This window comes from Abramis brama (assembly GCF_963993115.1).
Source record: "Abramis brama genome assembly, chromosome: 11".
Taxonomy (NCBI): Eukaryota; Metazoa; Chordata; class Actinopteri; order Cypriniformes; family Leuciscidae; genus Abramis; species Abramis brama.
This window is the reverse complement of record NC_139973.1, coordinates 38095912-38114671: the sequence shown is the minus strand read 5'-3', so window position 1 is coordinate 38114671 and position 18760 is coordinate 38095912. Positions and strand designations below refer to the sequence as shown.

Below are 18760 nucleotides of genomic sequence, written 5' to 3'. Positions count from 1 at the left end.
ACTGTAGGAGATAGTACACTGTAATTCTCAATTCTCTTCCTTGTATTTATTCTTTGCATTTATAAACAAATTCAATGTTTGTCCCTATCAGTGTCATTAAACGTGAACTATATCCAAGGTGTTTATGCTGGTCGTTTCTCACTCACATCTGCATGATTTTGTTCAAATGTCTTTCAAAAGGCAGCATTAGAGTTCGTCACATCACACTGATGTGATCTGCCATGGTGGACCTGGAGTCCCAGTCATCCGTTAATATGTTACAGTACGGGATGAGCTTTCGCAGAGTTTGACCTTTGACCACAGGGTCACGATCCAGTGGATTAAAGCGCAGGTCTAGAGTCAGTCGCTGAACTGGCCTGCATGTTTCCAGCAGCTGTGCAAACTCCAGAAGTTCAGCAGGAAGAATGAAGTTTGAGCTGTGTGAAAGAATAACATTGTGTTTATTGTGTAAACAAACATGTATGGAAGATGAATGCAACAAAACCAGTATTTACCTAAGGTCCAAGTTTGTGATTTTGCTGGGACGGCATCCTGAGAATAAGTTGGCTATCTCTATGACACCTGATGCTGGAAAAAGAAAAACAAGTTTGGTCGTATTTTTTTCCCCCCTATTATTTCACAAAACACAAATTTGTTAAAGGGATGGTTCGGAGTAATTTCAACCTAGGGTCCTTTGCACCATGACCTCGAGCCAAACACCCGCCAGAAGCCTTTTTTCCCCTTGGTTGAACATTATTAAAGTTAGAGCTTATTTAGAGATATCAGCCGAATGGCTTAGTGCAGGCGCTAATGGACCCAAGGTTATATCTCGTAAATTACTCCACTAATAATGCCCAGAATGGTACCAAACTTCTACAGTAGTACAAATAGGTTCTGTACTCATAAAACAAGGCATTGGAAAGTTTGTAAGTACATCAGGAGTTTACTCTGCTAACTGCTACCGCTAACCCGGATGTCGAGGTCACTTCAGTGATTTGGGAAAAGCCTGTAAAAGTCCTTTGCAAAACTCACAAGTGTAAGGGAAAAGCTAGTGAATTTAACACTCCTTAGAAATTTATTGACAACTGGATGATATTCAAAATACTTTTTAAGTGTTGATCTGAAAATACAAGCATTTATAACACTTTCAAAATTCAGCAAAACGTTTTTATACTCTTGCGTGAGTTTTGCATAGGACTTTTCCCAAATCACGGAAGTGACCTCTACGTTAGCGGTAGCATTAGCCATCAGGCAAGTGTTATTTAAATAAACTCCTGATGTACTTACAAACTTCCCAATGCCTCGTTTTATGAGTACAGAACCTATTTGTACTACTGTAGAAGTTTGGTACCATTCTGGGCATTATTAGTGGGGTAATTTACGAGATACAGCCTTGGATCCATTAGCGCCTGCACTAAGCCATCCGGCTGATATCTCTAAATAAGCTCTAACTTTAATAATGTTCGACCACGGGGAAAAAGGCTTCTGGCGGGTGTTTGGCTCGAGGTCATGGTGCAAAGGACCCTAGGTTGATTTTACTCCAAACCATCCCTTTAATAACTTCTTAGACAATCAACATATTTAGTCTGTTGCTCACACAAAGCTGCATATTAGAATGATCCTTCAGAAATCATGCTGATTTGCTGCTTAAGAATTCCCATTATTAGCAATGTTGTAACTAGTGGTGCGGCTTCAGATTTTTGTGGAAACTGATACATTTCTTTCAGGATTCTTTGATGAATAGAATCTTTTGTAATGTTCCAAATCTCTTAACTGTCACTTTTGATCCATTCAAAGCATCCTTGCTGAATAAAAGTATTCAATAAAAATAATAGTGACACTGTACGGAGCGAGTTGAGTCTTACCCAGGCGGTTCTGGGCCAGCGTCAGGCTCTGGAGGGACGAGACCCCTTTCAGCGCTTCGACGAACGGCAGCAGGAAGTCCTTCTTCACGGCACACTTATCCAGCAGCCGACAGTCTTTCAAGGACAGCTCTGAGATCCAATCAACAGCATAAGCGTTAGGCATTCGTTTCAAGACTCAGGCTAGCTTTTTAATGGATACAACTTCAGTATCTCGCTGCTCTTTGGGTGTTGGGATGGTTTCACTCACAAGAAAAAACAATCCAAGGCACTCGAGTAATTCGTTTTTAGAAAAATATTCTTTCATGGCTTAGATTTCAACGGCACACGGTGTTGCTTGTCACCCGTTTTTAAAATCTAAGCCATGAAAGAATAAAGACTTTTTATATTTTTCTAAAGCCTTTTCGAGTTTTTTCTTATGAGCTTTTTTTATGCATTATTGCTGTACCTTCTAACACAGAATGTTCCAGAAAATGAAGAATCTCCCGGTGATAGTCAGCTAGGTTTACGTCTTCCAGGTTTAACACTTTGAGTAAAGGATTCGATTCTATGAGGGGATAAAGAGACATGTATCATGTTAACATATGAATCAACTGTGTTTGTACAAAACTAGTTTGTAGCTTAATTGCATTTAGTCGGGAAAAACATTTTGTAATACGACACTGACATGATTCATTTTCAAACATTACAAGTCAAACTAAAGAAGTAGGCAAGTATTTCTACATTATTATGACATTTTTCAACATTACCTCAGAAATACATTTGTTTGGCCTCTGCTTTTGTGAAAAAGAAGTACGCTTAATTGTATTGAATGTGTACTTCAAATCTTAAGAGTATATTCCTGCAAAAAAACTACTATAATATCAATGAAATAAAAGGCCACTTCTAAGCAACTATTAAGTACACGTCTAAAAAATGCACTTTGTAATAATGTCAAATAAGGTTTTACACTTATTTTAATGTGTTGACAAACATAGTAAAGTACTTGATTGTAATTTTAACTGTAGTGTTATTTGAGATATGACATACAAGACTACACTGGTTAACATGAACTAACAGTGAAAACACTTCTAAACAAGTCAGATTCATCTTAGTTCATGTTCATTTCGACATTTACTCAAAAAACATTATTAAACTCAAAAGTTGTATCTGTTAATATTATTTATGAACCCGAGCTGACATGAACTAACAATGAACGGTTATTAACTAACATTACTGCAACAAATGTATTGCTCATTGTTAGTAAATGTTAATGCATTATCTAATGTTAATATAAAGTAACAGGACCTATTTGTAAAACTGTTACCATTTAAACTCTAATACATTTTCATTTAATTGCAATTAACATGCATCAGTGTCTGAAAACATTGCATTTAGTTAACAATTAAGTATATTCTTTGAACATTATTTCTGTAGTATTTTAGAGTTATGCATGTTAATTAAAGGGTGGCAGAAGGACGTAGAGGTCGTGTGTAAATGTCTGTACCTGCTAACGTGTGAAAAAAGCGTGAAGACAGGTGTACTCCTGTGAGATGAAGGCTGGTGAGTTTGGGAGCGCACGTCAGCGCCGGAAGAAAACACTTGACTGACATCGGGCCGGTGGATTTGACCAACAGCTTCTCCAGGCACAGCTCTGTGGATCAACACTACTGATCAATCTCAAACTTACAGACCAAATTAAACAAATATCTTCAGTTACAATCAGTTAACAGTGATGACACTGTCAGTGTTTTTTTAATATAATTGAGATATTTATATAGGTTTTATTAATATTATGAATCAGTTTTTTATTTTACATTCAAATTTTTAGTTTGTTTTTTTGTGCTTTTTAATAGTCTTTAAAAATATGTCTTAATAGTAATTTTCCCCTTTTTTCCATTATTTTTAATTAGTTTAGTAAATCAAATTATACAAAAAAAAAAGAGAAAAAAAGTGCCTTTGGCAATTAATATATATATATACAGTGAGGAAAATAAGTATTTGAACACCCTGCTATTTTGCAAGTTCTCCCACTTAGAAATCATGGAGGGGTCTGAAATTGTCATCGTAGGTGCATGTCCACTGTGAGAGACATAATCTAAAAAAAAAATTCCAGAAATCAAAATGTATGATTTTTTAACTATTTATTTGTATGATACAGCTGCAAATAAGTATCTGAACACCTGAGAAAATCAATGTTAATATTTGGTACAGTAGCCTTTGTTTGCAATTACAGAGGTCAAACGTTTCCTGTAGTTTTTCACCAGGTTTGCACACACTGCAGGAGGGATTTTGGCCCACTCCTCCACACAGATCTTCTCTAGATCAGTCAGGTTTCTGGGCTGTCGCTGAGAAACACGGAGTTTGAGCTCCCTCCAAAGATTCTCTATTGGGTTTAGGTCTGGAGACTGGCTAGGCCACACCAGAACCTTGATATGCTTCTTACAGAGCCACTCCTTGGTTATCCTGGCTGTGTGCTTCGGGTCATTGTCATGTTGGAAGACCCAGCCTCGACCCATCTTCAATGCTCTAACTGAGGGAAGGAGGTTGTTCCCCAAAATCTCGCAATACATGGCCCCGGTCATCCTCTCCTTAATACAGTGCAGTCGCCCTGTCCCATGTGCAGAAAAACACCCCCAAAGCATGATGCTACCACCCCCATGCTTCACAGTAGGGATGGTGTTCTTGGGATGGTACTCATCATTCTTCTTCCTCCAAACACATTTAGTGGAATTATGACCAAAAAGTTCTATTTTGGTCTCATCTGACCACATGACTTTCTCCCATGACTCCTCTGGATCATCCAAATGGTCATTGGCAGACTTAAGACGGGCCTTGACATGTGCTGGTTTAAGCAGGGGAACCTTCCGTGCCATGCATGATTTCAAACCATGACGTCTTAGTGTATTACCAACAGTAACCTTGGAAACGGTGGTCCCAGCTCTTTTCAGGTCATTGACCAGCTCCTCCCGTGTAGTTCTGGGCTGATTTCTCACCTTTCTTAGGATCATTGAGACCCCACGAGGTGAGATCTTGCATGGAGCCCCAGTCCGAGGGAGATTGACAGTCATGTTTAGCTTCTTCCATTTTCTAATGATTGCTCCAACAGTGGACCTTTTTTCACCAAGCTGCTTGGCAATTTCCCCGTAGCCCTTTCCAGCCTTGTGGAGGTGTACAATTTTGTCTCTAGTGTCTTTGGACAGCTCTTTGGTCTTGGCCATGTTAGTAGTTGGATTCTTACTGATTGTATGGGGTGGACAGGTGTCTTTATGCAGCTAACGACCTCAAACAGGTGCATCTAATTTAGGATAATAAATGGAGTGGAGGTGGACATTTTAAAGGCAGACTAACAGGTCTTTGAGGGTCAGAATTCTAGCTGATAGACAGGTGTTCAAATACTTATTTGCAGCTATATCATACAAATAAATAGTTAAAAAATCATACATTTTGATTTCTGGAATTTTTTTTTTAGATTATGTCTCTCACAGTGGACATGCACCTACGATGACAATTTCAGACCCCTCCATGATTTCCAAGTGGGAGAACTTGCAAAATAGCAGGGTGTTCAAATACTTATTTTCCTCACTGTATATATATATATATATATATATATATATATATATATATATATATATATATATATATATATATATATATATATATAGTGTATTTATTTTTATTTCAAGTAACAAAAAATGTATTTTTATGGTTTTAGTTTTCAATAATAGCCCTGCACTGATTCAGCTCCTGCTCAGTAACATTTTACTGTCTGACAAAACAAAGCGTGATCATTTATTTTGTAAGAAATTCTGGGCAAATAAATTATATAAATGCCTTTGATCAGATTTAGGGAGTTTTTTTTATTTTTATTTTATTATTGTTGTTGTTGGTTTTTGGATTTCCAATTTCTTTCTTCTGCCATCCAATATTTTTGCCATTGATTTTATATAATATCTACTCCACCTCTAGGTTGTTGGCTAAAAGTTAACATCAACTAGCGATGTTCAATCTATCTATGCATGAAAACTGGAGCCTATCCACATCTCCTCCATCTGCAGAATTCATATGGATTAGTTTGACTCACCTTTGCTTTGAGAGAACTGCGTCTGCTGGTCGCGTGTGTTTCTGTCGGCAGGAGGGCAGAACTCCAGAGAAAGGCTCAGGAGAGTCGGACACGCTCTCAGCACGCTGACCACGTGTGTGTGACCGCAAACGTAACTTACACTGAGATCTGTGAGAGAGCAGCGGGGGTTCAGGAACAGGCGTCTGAGAGACTGCACCAACACTGACATCTCCTCCTCTTGAATGAGCCCTGCACAGACACACACAGAGCGACTGCTTTACTTCACACCATCCTGCATTCAGAGACGGACATATTAGGGCCAGACTAGGGCAAAAGAGAGAGAAAAAAGAAAATATATATACATATGTGACCCTGGACCACAAAACCAGTCACATGGGTCAATTTTATGAAATTGAGATGTATACTTCATATGAAAGCAGAATAAATAAGCTTTCCATTGATGCACGGTTTGTTAGGATAGGACAATATTTGGTTGAGATAAAACTACTATGAAAATCTGGAATCTGAGGGTGCAAAAAAATCGAAACATTGAGAAAATCGCCTTTAAAGTTGTCCATTTATGTTTGCGATTTTGCTGCATTCACTCACTATCACTTCACTCACACACTCCATCAATAAGGGTTAGAAGAACTGTTGCCAAACATATAACATGCTAGAAACATAATAATCACTGCAATAATGATTCAATCATAGACTCTTAAGCATTTGCCAAACAACAACTTTTTTTTTTTCTGGCCGGGAAGTGTATTTAAAAGTTTGGGGAGAGTAGGATTTTTAAATGCTTTTGAAAAAAAAGTCTCTTCTGCTCACCAAAAATTATTTGATCAAAAAAACACAAAAAAAAACAGTACAATTTTTAATGAATTGTTTTCTATTTTAATATATTTTAAACTGTAATTTATTCCTGTGATCAAAGCTGAATTTTCAGCATCATTACTCCAGTCTTCAGTGTCACATGATCCTTCAGAAATCATTCTAATATGATATAATTATTATCAATGTTGAAAACAGTTGTGCTGCTTAATATATGTGGAAACCGTGATACATTTTTCCCAAGATTCTTAGAAGAAAAGAAAGTTAAAAACAGCATTTATTTGAAATGGATGTATTTAGTAACATTATAAATTTCTACACTGTCACTTTTGATAAAGTTAATGCATTCTTGCAGAATAAAATTATTAATTTCTTAAACAAAAAACCTTAATGGCCTCAAACATTTAAGCAGTAGTCTGTATATGTATGTATGTGTATATATATATATATATATATATTAGGGCTGCACGATATTGAAGAAAATTGCGATATGCGATAACTCTATAAATAATGTGATATTCGATATGCGATACAATAATGCTTAAAGTGTGTAAAATAACCTTAAATTATCTTTAAAGGTCCCGTATTATGCCCCTTTTCGCAAGATGTAAAATAAGTCTCTGATGTCCCCAGAGTGTGTATGTGAAGTTTCAGCTCAAAATACCCAACAGATAATTTTTTACAGCATGTTTAAATTGTCATTTTTTGGGGCACAGAAAAACGCGCTGTTTTAGTGTGTGCCCTTTAAATGCAAATAAGCTGCTGCTGGACGACCCAGGGGGCGGAGCTTCACGAGCTCGCGCTCAGTCTCTCAGGACAATTCTCACGGAATGATGATAATATCAGAAACTCTCAGTAACGGTGTTCATTTCGAGTCGGACAATAATGCCTACAGAGTCAGAGTGCTGTATAGAGATGGAACAGGTATAGTTTAGTAGTTTAATTACGGTTATTATAACGTATTTGTCATCTGCTTGTATGTATCCATTATTTATTAATAGCCTACAAGTCTGCTGTTTCGGACCAGGTCCGAATGTTATAAGAAGTGCGTAAGAAGTACATAAATGTGTTTCACATTCTTTTTGTGACAAGAAAACATCTCTACAACTTCTGAAAGTGAACATTAGTGTTTTACTGTAGCATAAGAAGTGTTATTTTAACATCAGTGTAAACCACAGGGTTTAGGGTTTCAGGTTATCCTACATTAGGGTTATTTAACAACAGAAACTGAATAATCAAATGTAAAAATAAAACACAGCTTAGTTTTCACTGTATGAATTAAATATGTACTGATTCTTATTAAAGCTACAAAAGTTATTCAGCCAAGAGCAGTGAGTGATTTTCTCTTTGTCTTTTGTTCATGACCCCAGTTATTGCAAGCTGTTGCGATATGCATATCACGATATATACATTTGTGATATTTCAATAATTTGAATAATAAAGCCCTAATATATATATATATATATATATATATATATATATATATATATATATATATATATATTTCCACCTGACTAGTCCATAGGTGTAGATGTGTAGGAAAAACTAGATATCATATTTAAGTATCAGCATGTACTTACAGTCACTGTGAAGATGCAGTGTGTGAAGACACAACCATGTAGGCAGAATATGCGACACCGTGGTCAGGATTTCACATTTGGACACGTCAAAATCAAGCGATTGGATCTGACCTTTGGGGCAGTGGTCAGCAGGGCTGCTAAAGGACAAAAACTCGCTGCACAAAACCTCTGGATTTCCCTCCACGTCTAAAGCGAGACGTTTGGCTGCGGGTTCCTCCAGCTCTCCATCATCTTCTACTGAACAATGGCCGTCGGCGTGGGCCGTCTCTGATGACCCCTGAGGACCCCTGTGCCTGGACATGAGCCAGCGCAGAAAAGATGAATCTGGGCTTCTTCTCAGAACCACTTCTCTGACAGACCCGTGGTCCAGGAGCCGGTGGAGGATGAACAACACGTATTTCCGCCCGTGTTTGAATAGAGCGTTGGCATCCAGTAATCTGAGGGACGTCACTCCCGCTTCAAGGGCGCTCAGGATGGGCCGCAGGTCACCGGATGCGAGCCTGCAGATGTTTTTGGATGAGGTGTTTAGAGAGAGGACTCTGACGTGCTTCACGGTCATGGAGAGGATGGAGGAATCGCTGAGGTTGGAAAGGTACGATCCTGCTCGTCTGACCTGGGTGAACATGAGCATGTGAAAGAGCCTTTCCAGACATCGCTGCTTCCAGTCCTGAGTGAGCGGCACTGACTGAAAAACACAGAATCACATTTCAGGTTTAGCACACTTGCTCATTACACGGGTCTCATGGGGACCGAGGGTTGAATAAAATAAAATTAAAAGGTCTATATAAGAATTTTTTTTATCCATAATAAATAAATGTAAAAAATCATACACAATTTTTTTTATAAAATAACAAATTATTGGCCATGTAAGTTGCACTTATAAGGAACTTGACTTGGTAGTTTGCTCTAAAAACTCAGGAAAAAAAACCAGAAAAATTAAACAAAAAGGTCCACATACAGATTTTGACTTCCAGTCAAAAATAAAAATAAAATAATACACAAATAAAATAAAAGAATAAATAAATAAAAGGTTTATTGGCTACATAAATTGCACTTGGTAGTTTGCTCTAAAAAATTATAATAAAATAATACACAACAAAATAAAATAAAATAAAAATGTCTACATAAGGAATTTGACTTCATAGTTTGCTCTACAAAGCCAGAATAAAAATAAAACAATACACAATGTTTATTGCCCATGTACATTGCTCTTATGAGGAATCTGACTTGGTAGTTTGCTCTAAAAACTCAGAATATATATTTAAAAAAATAATAATAATTATATATATATATATAATAAAATAAAAGGTTTAATGGCCATGTAAGTTATACTTATAAGGAACCTGACACATCACACATGATTTAATCCAGCAGAGATGATCATATTAAGAACAAACCTTCGATCTCCAGCGCCACGTCTGATCCAGATCTCTCCATATTTTTGCCCAAATTACAGAGGTGGAGATTCCTGAAATGAGCATCAGCTTTTAGCATTAAATCTAACACCCTGACTTTATTTCATTAACATGGCCTGTATTTCAACATTTTAATTCAAAGGAATACATTTTCTACACCATATATAAGAGTTCAGATGCAAAAGCCTCTAAGTGCCATCTGAAATTTTCTTCTAGAATGATCATTTTTATCAAGCTCGTATATTTAAGTTCATTAATTTCACTTAAATGGCAATGCAAATTACCTATTAACTGACATTTAAGTGAAATTACTTAACTTAAATATACAAGCTTTATAAAAAATGATCATTCAAGAAGAAAATTTCAGATGGCATTTAGAGGCTTTTGCATCTGAACCCTTCATATACACACACACACATAATATATATATATATATATATATATATATATATATATATATATATATATATATATATATATATATGCAGAGAACATACTGGGATTCATCAGATGCTCTTTATTCATATGTATGCATTAATGTATTATTGTACCTTTAGAGGCAGCGCCAGTTTCAATCCTGTCCAGATAGTAAATGTTGAGATGTGGCAGCAAGTCTTTCAGGAGAGAGACAGGCAGATCTAGATAAAGAAAAATAGAAACAATATTATAAATGTCAAACTGGTCACGTCCTTTAAATTACATATGACGTCTTGAATAGGGATTGACAAGTAAATAATTGTTGCTATAAGTAAAACTCACTCAAAACCTTTCTTTCTAATAGATCGATGTTTTGAGCAACTTTCACGATGCACATTTGCACCAACGAACTTCCATCTGAAACTCCCATTTTTGCACAAATACTGTTTTCTTACAAGCGAGCGCGTGCTCGATACATTTCTACTGTTGTGCTTCCGTCTGGGACTGAAAGCTACTGTTCCTCCAGGGGCGCTCGGCTGCTCAAAAACCGGATTTTTCAATAAACTGCATTTAATCTTAATCTTTCCCCCCGCGTATTTGTGATATTTATACACTTCAGAGTATAATATTTTAAATTAATATATTCAAATAATTAATAGCTGATATGCAAATGTAAAGTCGCTGCCATGAAGCTCTATACAATAATATATCTTTTTAAATCTTCTTCAGTAATCACACACGACTGCGATTGGGCCGAACCGCCTAGCGCTGAGAAAAGTAACAGTTACCACGTGACAACATATTTTTTATAGTTTACATACTGAATATTATTCTAACAAGTTACATCTGAATATTATCTTTATATCCATCAAACTAAAAACTCTCAGTAAAGACACGTTTGGGCTGCTAAGTCCCGCCAGTTAAAACAACATAATTTCATGTTGAATTCCATTCTAGTCGCTCAAATTCTATGCAAAGAACACATCGACTCCTAACTTCCGGGCGCTGCTGTAGCCAATGAAACGCGCTGTATGGAACACGTGGTGTAGGTCCCGCCCAACACTCCAGCTCAAGAAAGGTTCTTCAAAAGCAATAAATCACTGATTACATAAAACAAAAAAGTTGTATTTTCTTCATTAAAATTGTCCCATTAAATATGTCCCTTTGATTAAGCGTAGCATCCTTTCTATTTAATTCCTGTGTGAAAAGTTGCATCTTATTGTATTCTATATACACTTTGCTATTGTTTTGCTAAATAAGTTAGTAAGATTCTTCAAAAGCACAAGAGAGCATGTGAATACATGACAAAGCAGAGCGTGTGATGCAGCATTATCTAAGTTTCTAAATTACACATACTGCAAGATTATTCAGTGTTGAATGTTCACTCTCTGTTTAAGCACCAGCACATTATTTTGAACACTTATGACTACTCGAGTTCATTTATAAAGTTCCTTGATGCTTGTTTTCATTTTCATCAGGTCTACTGTACTATACTGTTGATGCTTCTTTGCTGCTGCGCTCCTTACACCGAAACACATTTGCTCCCAACAACCAAGTTATATTGGCAAAAAAATATTGCATACAGCAGTTGATTTTAGTTCTTTATTGTTTTGTGTTATTTGACATTAGCAACAAACCCAAATTATGTGTCAGCATCTCCTCTTTACTGATCTCAACAACAGAGGACACATTATTTCATATGAGAGAAGAAAACATAACAGTTATTAATACTTCAGTCACAACTCGGCAATAAGGAATCAGTTACATGGAATTGTTGAATCTGGGTCAAAAATCACATTCTATAAATAACCGAGCACTGTATTTCTATAAGCAGACAACCATCTAAAACAGCTCCATTTATTTGACCGACTGGAAGACCTTGTGGGCCACCTGTAGAAAACAAGAACAGAACAACAAGTTACATCAAAAATTATGTTCACAAATTATTTTAAACAGTTCATTCAAGAGCAAAAATTCTGTCAGACAAAAGAAGATTTTGAGAATTTTCTCACACACAAAATAGCAGCATTCAGGTTAGGTCTGACAAACAAGAGTAAATAATGATAGATGTAGCATTTTTGGTAAACTTACTCTGTGTGTGACTGTAATTTGAAAAGAAAAGACTCTTTCTTAAATGCTAAATGCATCATCTAAACCTCTCTACCAATCATTAGCTGTGTTTCGACCCTCAGTTGTGAATTTAAAGGGATAGTTCTCCCAAAAATGTTCTTTTTGTACTCACCCTCAAACCATCCTAGGTGTATATGACTCTTCTTTCAGACGATTACAATCTGAGTTATATATTTTTTTTAAATCCCGGCTCTTCCCAGCTTTATAACGGGAGTGAATGATACCTGAGATTTTGAAGCCATACGACTCCAGGGGGATAATAAAGGCCTTCTGAAGCGAAGCCATGCGTTTTTGTAAGAAAAATATCCATATTTATAACTGTATGAAATACAATAATCACTGGCTTCCTGTAACAGTCGACCTCTGACCCGATGCATGACGAGTGACCTTTGACCTGACGCATGACGTAGGAGTAGCGTAAGCTTTGACGCCTCTCACGGTTCAAACAAATAGATCTGGGAACAAACTCAAGCTCCTCCCACATTTCTCTTTAAAAACTCTCTATTCTCTATCCTCTGTGCTTCCGCGTTCATCAATACTTCATGTGTGTCGGGTCAAAGGTCACTCTCCCGCCGGAACTCCGGAAGCCAGTGATTCTAGTTTATAGTTATAAATATGGATATTTTTCTTACTTTTATGATGGATTGATCCATTTTTTTGGACTTCAAAATCTCAGGTATCATTCACTCCCAATATAAAGATTGGAAGAGCCAGAATATTTTTTTTAATATAACTCTGATTGTGTTTGGCTGAAAGAAGAAAGTCATATACACCTAGGATGGCTTGAGGTTGAGTAAATTATGGGATAAGTTTCATTTTTGGGTGAACTAACCCTTTAAAATATGTGCAAAATTGGAGTATCACATAAAACATTTACGAATAAATTCTATCCCATGTGTTCTAGAGGACAAAAAAATCAGCGCAAAATATCAGTAAAAAAAATGGTTGCTTCAATTGAGGAAGAAACTGTGACACTTTTTTCATCCATCATAAATGAGTTCGTCTCAGAGCGTCAGACGAAACACAATAAACGCTGTCATGTTCTCTTGCGTTTGGATGCTGGTGTTTGAGAACGCAATCTTGTAAGACGGAGGGAAGGGAATTAAACCAAATCATTCTGATGACAGACTTTACAGGCGTTTCAGAGCCACCAAATCAACATCTGAGATGCTGTGATGCGATTGGTCCACTGGTTAGTCCAGTTATCCAATCATAGCCTCTTCTTAGGCAAAGTCACCTGAGTTTATATTTATTTAGTAAATGTGTTTCCATCATAGATTATGCACGTTTGAGCGCATATGTTTTTATAAGCGTTTTTAGAATTTATGCACATCTTGCCGTTTCCATCCAGCGGTTTTTTTTTTAATGTGATATCTAGGGGTGTGACAGTTAGTATATAACCGTGAGACCGACGGTTATAGTTGAACACCGTCATTACAACTCTATAACCGCCAAAACCGTGTTATTAAAATATTTTTTACAAACATTTTTTATCATAGAGAATGTTTAAATGTTAACTAATTAAAAACAATTGTTAACAGTCTGTGTTATAAATGGTTTACGTCGTTTCCAACTTTTGATTCTTTGCCAAATAGGCTACCCCTTGACCGACCGCTAATCATTTGAGATAGAAATAAAAGCTATGATATAGTGATGTGCCATCATTATGAGATTTATTAAACAAATGAAAAACATTTGCAATAATAAACATTAGCAATGAACATTTGCAATCGGGAGAGATGGTTTTTACCACTTAATGAAGTTTAGTTTTGTAGAAAGCCTTTCTTTAAAGCGAATTTCGTTTGTACAAATTGTATCTTAATTTGAATAAATGTTTCATCAACCAATTGCATGTATTTAATAAATAAAAAGCAAATATAGGAGACAATATAATAACCGTGACGAGGCTCCGATGCGCCGCGTTCACTTGCATTGCATTGAGAAGTTGAACTAGAGCGCATCTCATCGTAAATGAATGAAACTCAGCGTAGGCTATGCCTCATACATTAGCATTAAATATTTTTGCTGCATACTTTCTAGAACAGACAAGGGCTTTCTTGCAGCTCGCATCAGCAGAGCATTGCATCGTCCATAGAGGGCAAAACAATCAGCGGATGGCGGGCGGGTGCGGCTTTGAAATCTGGTCAAAAAATGTTGGTGCGGATGATGAGTTTTGTGATGCGGTTGCGGATGAAATAATACCCCATCCACATATCTCTATTGATAACAACATTGAACACTACACAAATATTAATTTTATTCAAACTAAGTTGTCCTATAACAGACGAACGTCGCAATCCCCCCCCACGGACGACGGTTATGTTACGAACCGTCACATTTGACTCACGTCATAACCGTCATCACCAATTCTGAAACCGGCACACCCCTAGTGATATCCCAAAATGCACATAAAAACAGGTGGACGGAAGCATAGCTAATAATGGCATCCAACAGCCACGAGCACTCTTACACAGTGGTCACGAGCGTGTAGGAAGTCGAAGAGCTCCTCTGTACAGTCTTCTGTGGTCTCTGAGCGCGAGCCGACCCGGGACTCGCACGCCTCCAGACGCTCGTGTGCGTGAACACAATGCTCCGACTGCGCACACTTCTCCCTCACGACCTCTAGAGGGTCCTGCAGAGCACATATCAAACAAGATTCTTCATCAAACTTGGTGCATGGACTAACTGAGACTTGTTACAGCACTTGTATACTGTTGCCCTCTTGTTGGTCTGATTGCTTCTATTGCTCTCCTCATTGGTAAAGTCATTTTGGATAAAAGCGTCTGCTAAATGATTAATTGTAAATTGTGCATATCATCCAGACACGAGCCTAAAGGGTTGACTGATATAAGATATGAGACAATGTTCTGGAACTTGGGACTTCAATATCCAAAGTGAATAGGATTTGGTATGCAAGAACACAAACGGATACATGTCAAATTTGTTTCAGTTACGATAGAGGGCGCTATAACCTCAACACCCTCAACACTGCACAGCTGTGATCGAGGAAATCCACACAAAATCAAAGGCATCCACAGGAGCTACTTTTTCAAAGGTGAAGATTTTAGGATCAGCTTTTTTTATTTTGTTGTTTTTTTTTATTTTATTTTTGATTTTAGCCATGTTTTCCACACACATTATGGACTCTTGCAGTTGTATTTTGGTTTGGGGGTGAAATTACCTGGACATAACTTCCTGGACAAAAAATTCCAAATAATAATTTCACTCTTTTAAATGAATAATTAAATGACTGTAATTAATAATAGTTAACTCATTCAAAAGTGGCTTACAGTACACTCATTTACTGAGATAACCTGAGAGGTCTTGATCAAGGGCACAATAGTGAAAGTTTATGGAATTGACCCATTAACCACTTTAAAGCAATTGGTAAATATGTTTTAAATTCATATGGATTGATTTGGACATAATGTGGGAATATAATATTGGTCAGAAAATGTTGATATAATACATAGGAGACATACCACCATGTCCTCCTCCTCTTCTTCTTCTTCTTCCTCCTCCTGAACACAACAAAGTATATTAATAGGTTACATGTACATATACACATGAATAGTATGAAAATAAAAGTAATACACAGGATACCTAGAATGAGTGTGTTCACACGTAAAAGACTAAGGCAAAATCTCACGCAACAGTTTAGACAGCAGAAGCATGCAATAATAGTATATATGTACATAATAATCAACCTATAGATCAGGCTCGGCCACATAAACCAGAACGTTTCGACATAAAGCGGCTCCTTTGCCCCCTAAATTACATTTAAACCGCTCAGCAAAACACTATATGCTAATATACCTCCTCTGGCTCTCCGTTCATGATCATTTTGTCTTCGAAAACCATGATTTCAGCACAGTTTTCCAGAAGTGACCCTCTGTAGACTGTAATAATCGCCTATGGAGGACAGCGTGACACTTTCCGGAAGTTGTAAGAGCTTAAAGAGGTTCTTGCAAAGAGAGACGTCCACCTCTGCCAACTTCCGGTTCACCGCGTTCATGTCATGCAAACACCAATATTTGTGTATAATTGTGTATGCGACACTAATATTGATTAAAGTGTAGTTTTTAGCTTGATACGTATGTAAAATAATGACATATTTCCACATTTAAATACGACAAGCGTTGATCTGCGTTACATTGTAAATGCTTTGCTGCCATCTGTTGGCTCGGAGAATGAACGTCAGTTGAACCAAGTCTATCATTAAAAGGTAGAATATTATTATCCAAAACTGAAGGGTTATCAGGTTTAGTGTATGCAGCTCTTGTATTAGATGTTCCACAATCAGAATTGGACACTATTTTGTTTAATTTCATAATTTCATAACTATTTGTTGTGTATTTATGGAATATTTTCCCCGAATTGATTTTTAAAAAGATGGATTTTTTTTTAGATGTAATTCTGATGTAAGGTTCCAGTAAAGCTTTCTTATTTTCATTGTTTGTTTGTTGTTTTATTATTATTATTACAGATGCTTATTTTAAAACATAACTTTTCTCCACAACAAATATATTACGTTTAAAAACAAGTCCTTATTCTACAGAAACTGGTGATAACGGTATAATATTGGTGAGACAGTTATAGTCTATTTAAGAATAAAAGACATCTATTTAATTACTGTGAATTCCTTAATTATTATAAGATCCCTGTAATTGCTAAAGAGTTTGCAATAGTATTTGATGCCATTCCTAGTTGCCTTATTCAACTTTTATTAGGTCATATCCTCTGAGTCTATCTCAGTTAAGTATTAACAGTGTGAAGATTAAAGATAAAACTTTTTTTTTAATAACTTTTATATAAAAACATTATGCAGAAAAAATATCACGGCCTAAATGCAAACCATTTAGGAATTCAATGTATAACCAGATTGAATGGAAAGAGGTCTGGAGTTTAGTCAGGCACGGATTTAGAAAGCAGAGGCCCCTGGGCACAAAATCTTGGAGGCCCCCCTCCCCCCTCGTAGCCCAAACTAACACAGCATCTTAATTTTTAGAAACAGTAAAAGGAAGCTGTGGGTTTTTCTTTAGTTTTAAAACAAAACCACTTTCTCCAACTCCATTTCTTGTGATGTTAACTGGGACAGCAAAGGAGATCTATAAATATATATAAAACAAAAGACAAAATGGAAACTATCACAGAACAAAATCAGAAAAAAGTTTGTGTGTTTTAACGTGTGTGTGTGTGTGTGTGTGTGTGTTTGGGTAGTGTGTGTATGCATGTATACACACATGCACAGGTCCAAGGGCTTGATGTTTGCAAGCACACATGTACTGTATATACATGAACATAATGAACATGCTCCTGAAAACTATTTTTTTCTTTTATTTCACTCAGTCACTCCAATTCACTTTAAATGGTCGGCAATTTTTGACCAAAATGAGATGCCTACTCTCAGATAGATGAGGCCTACGATTAATCAGATGCAAATAGAAATATAAAACCAGTCCTAATTGAAAGAAAACAAGTTGACAAAAAGATTGAATCCAATATTGGGTGATGATATAGCATAACAAGTGATTTATAAGAAAGTTTTTATAGGCCGGTCATTTTTGACCGGGAACATCAAAAGTGTTATAGGGTTTTGAGCACAACCTGAGGATTAAAAAAACTGTAAAACGGGGTGAGGGGGTCAAGTTGCATGTGTGCTTGCCGTTGTTTCACATTGCCGCACAGGCATAACGGTGCGCGTCCGTGTGTGTGTGTGTGTGTGTGTGTGTGTGTAAAGAAATGCGCTTGTGAAGTCGAACTGCGTTGGACATGATGGATCTACACAAAATAGTAGCTTTTTACTTTTATCTGGGCTTTCAACAAAAGGAAATTCTACACAGGTGCCATGCATTACACACCGTAAGTAATGAATTGGAAACACGCGCTCTGCGCCAGTGGACGCGCACCGTTATGAATGCACACGCAACTTCTTCTGTATTCTCGAAATGTTTCGACTTTATTCTCGAAATACTATATATATTCTCTAGTCTATTTTAACGTTGCGGTTCAGGGCTTCCGTACTTCTCTGTAGTGAACTGACGGGAAAAGACAAAATATATAGGCAATAGGCTACTTTTAAAATATGTGAAATATTACTTGAAAGTATAGCCTACCCTAAACTAGAGAATGAGTCCCACATATTATGCATTGATAAGCCTAGAATGCGTATCTGGTCATAAAAATGAACCGTCAACATTAATACAACAATGTTACATGATTTAAAAAGCAACATATAAGTTAATACAGGGACAAGAGGGGTGGTGCGGGTGCTGGGCTCTAGCTAAAAGCCGATCCGGGCATCTAATAATCAGGGTCTTTAATTAGGGGGAAAAGTAATAGATAGGCCTTGAGGCTGTCAAACTGGTAATGTAAGGTTTGAACAGCACCTTGTTTTTAATGAAAAAACATGCTGATGGCACGTGTAGTGATTGCAATACTCAAGAAACTATAGAGCATGTGATAGAATCCTGTAATAAGTACCAGTATTAGAGGCAGAAG

General features: G+C 36.8%; 2 protein-coding genes across 2 annotated transcripts; both read right to left on the bottom strand.

The window, feature by feature from the left end:
* Positions 1 to 92: 92 nt before the first annotated feature.
* lrrc41 (leucine rich repeat containing 41) lies at positions 93 to 10635 on the bottom strand. The gene is made up of 10 exons (XM_084128107.1): positions 10472 to 10635; positions 10264 to 10350; positions 9695 to 9765; positions 8298 to 8982; positions 5905 to 6132; positions 3328 to 3474; positions 2290 to 2388; positions 1845 to 1973; positions 495 to 567; positions 93 to 416 (listed from the first exon to the last, which is right to left on the bottom strand). Exons 1-10 carry the CDS (start codon positions 10557 to 10559, stop codon positions 197 to 199), a joined length of 1827 nt encoding a protein of 608 aa, XP_083984233.1. The 5' UTR covers positions 10560 to 10635; the 3' UTR covers positions 93 to 196.
* A 1082-nt stretch (positions 10636 to 11717) lies between these two features.
* Positions 11718 to 16234, bottom strand: LOC311092266 (cytochrome b-c1 complex subunit 6, mitochondrial-like). The gene is made up of 4 exons (XM_084128847.1): positions 16076 to 16234; positions 15742 to 15780; positions 14730 to 14891; positions 11718 to 12019 (listed from the first exon to the last, which is right to left on the bottom strand). The coding sequence occupies exons 1-4, from the start codon at positions 16118 to 16120 to the stop codon at positions 11987 to 11989; spliced, it is 279 nt and encodes a 92-aa protein (XP_083984973.1). The 5' UTR covers positions 16121 to 16234; the 3' UTR covers positions 11718 to 11986.
* Between the last annotated feature and the right edge of the window lie 2526 nt (positions 16235 to 18760).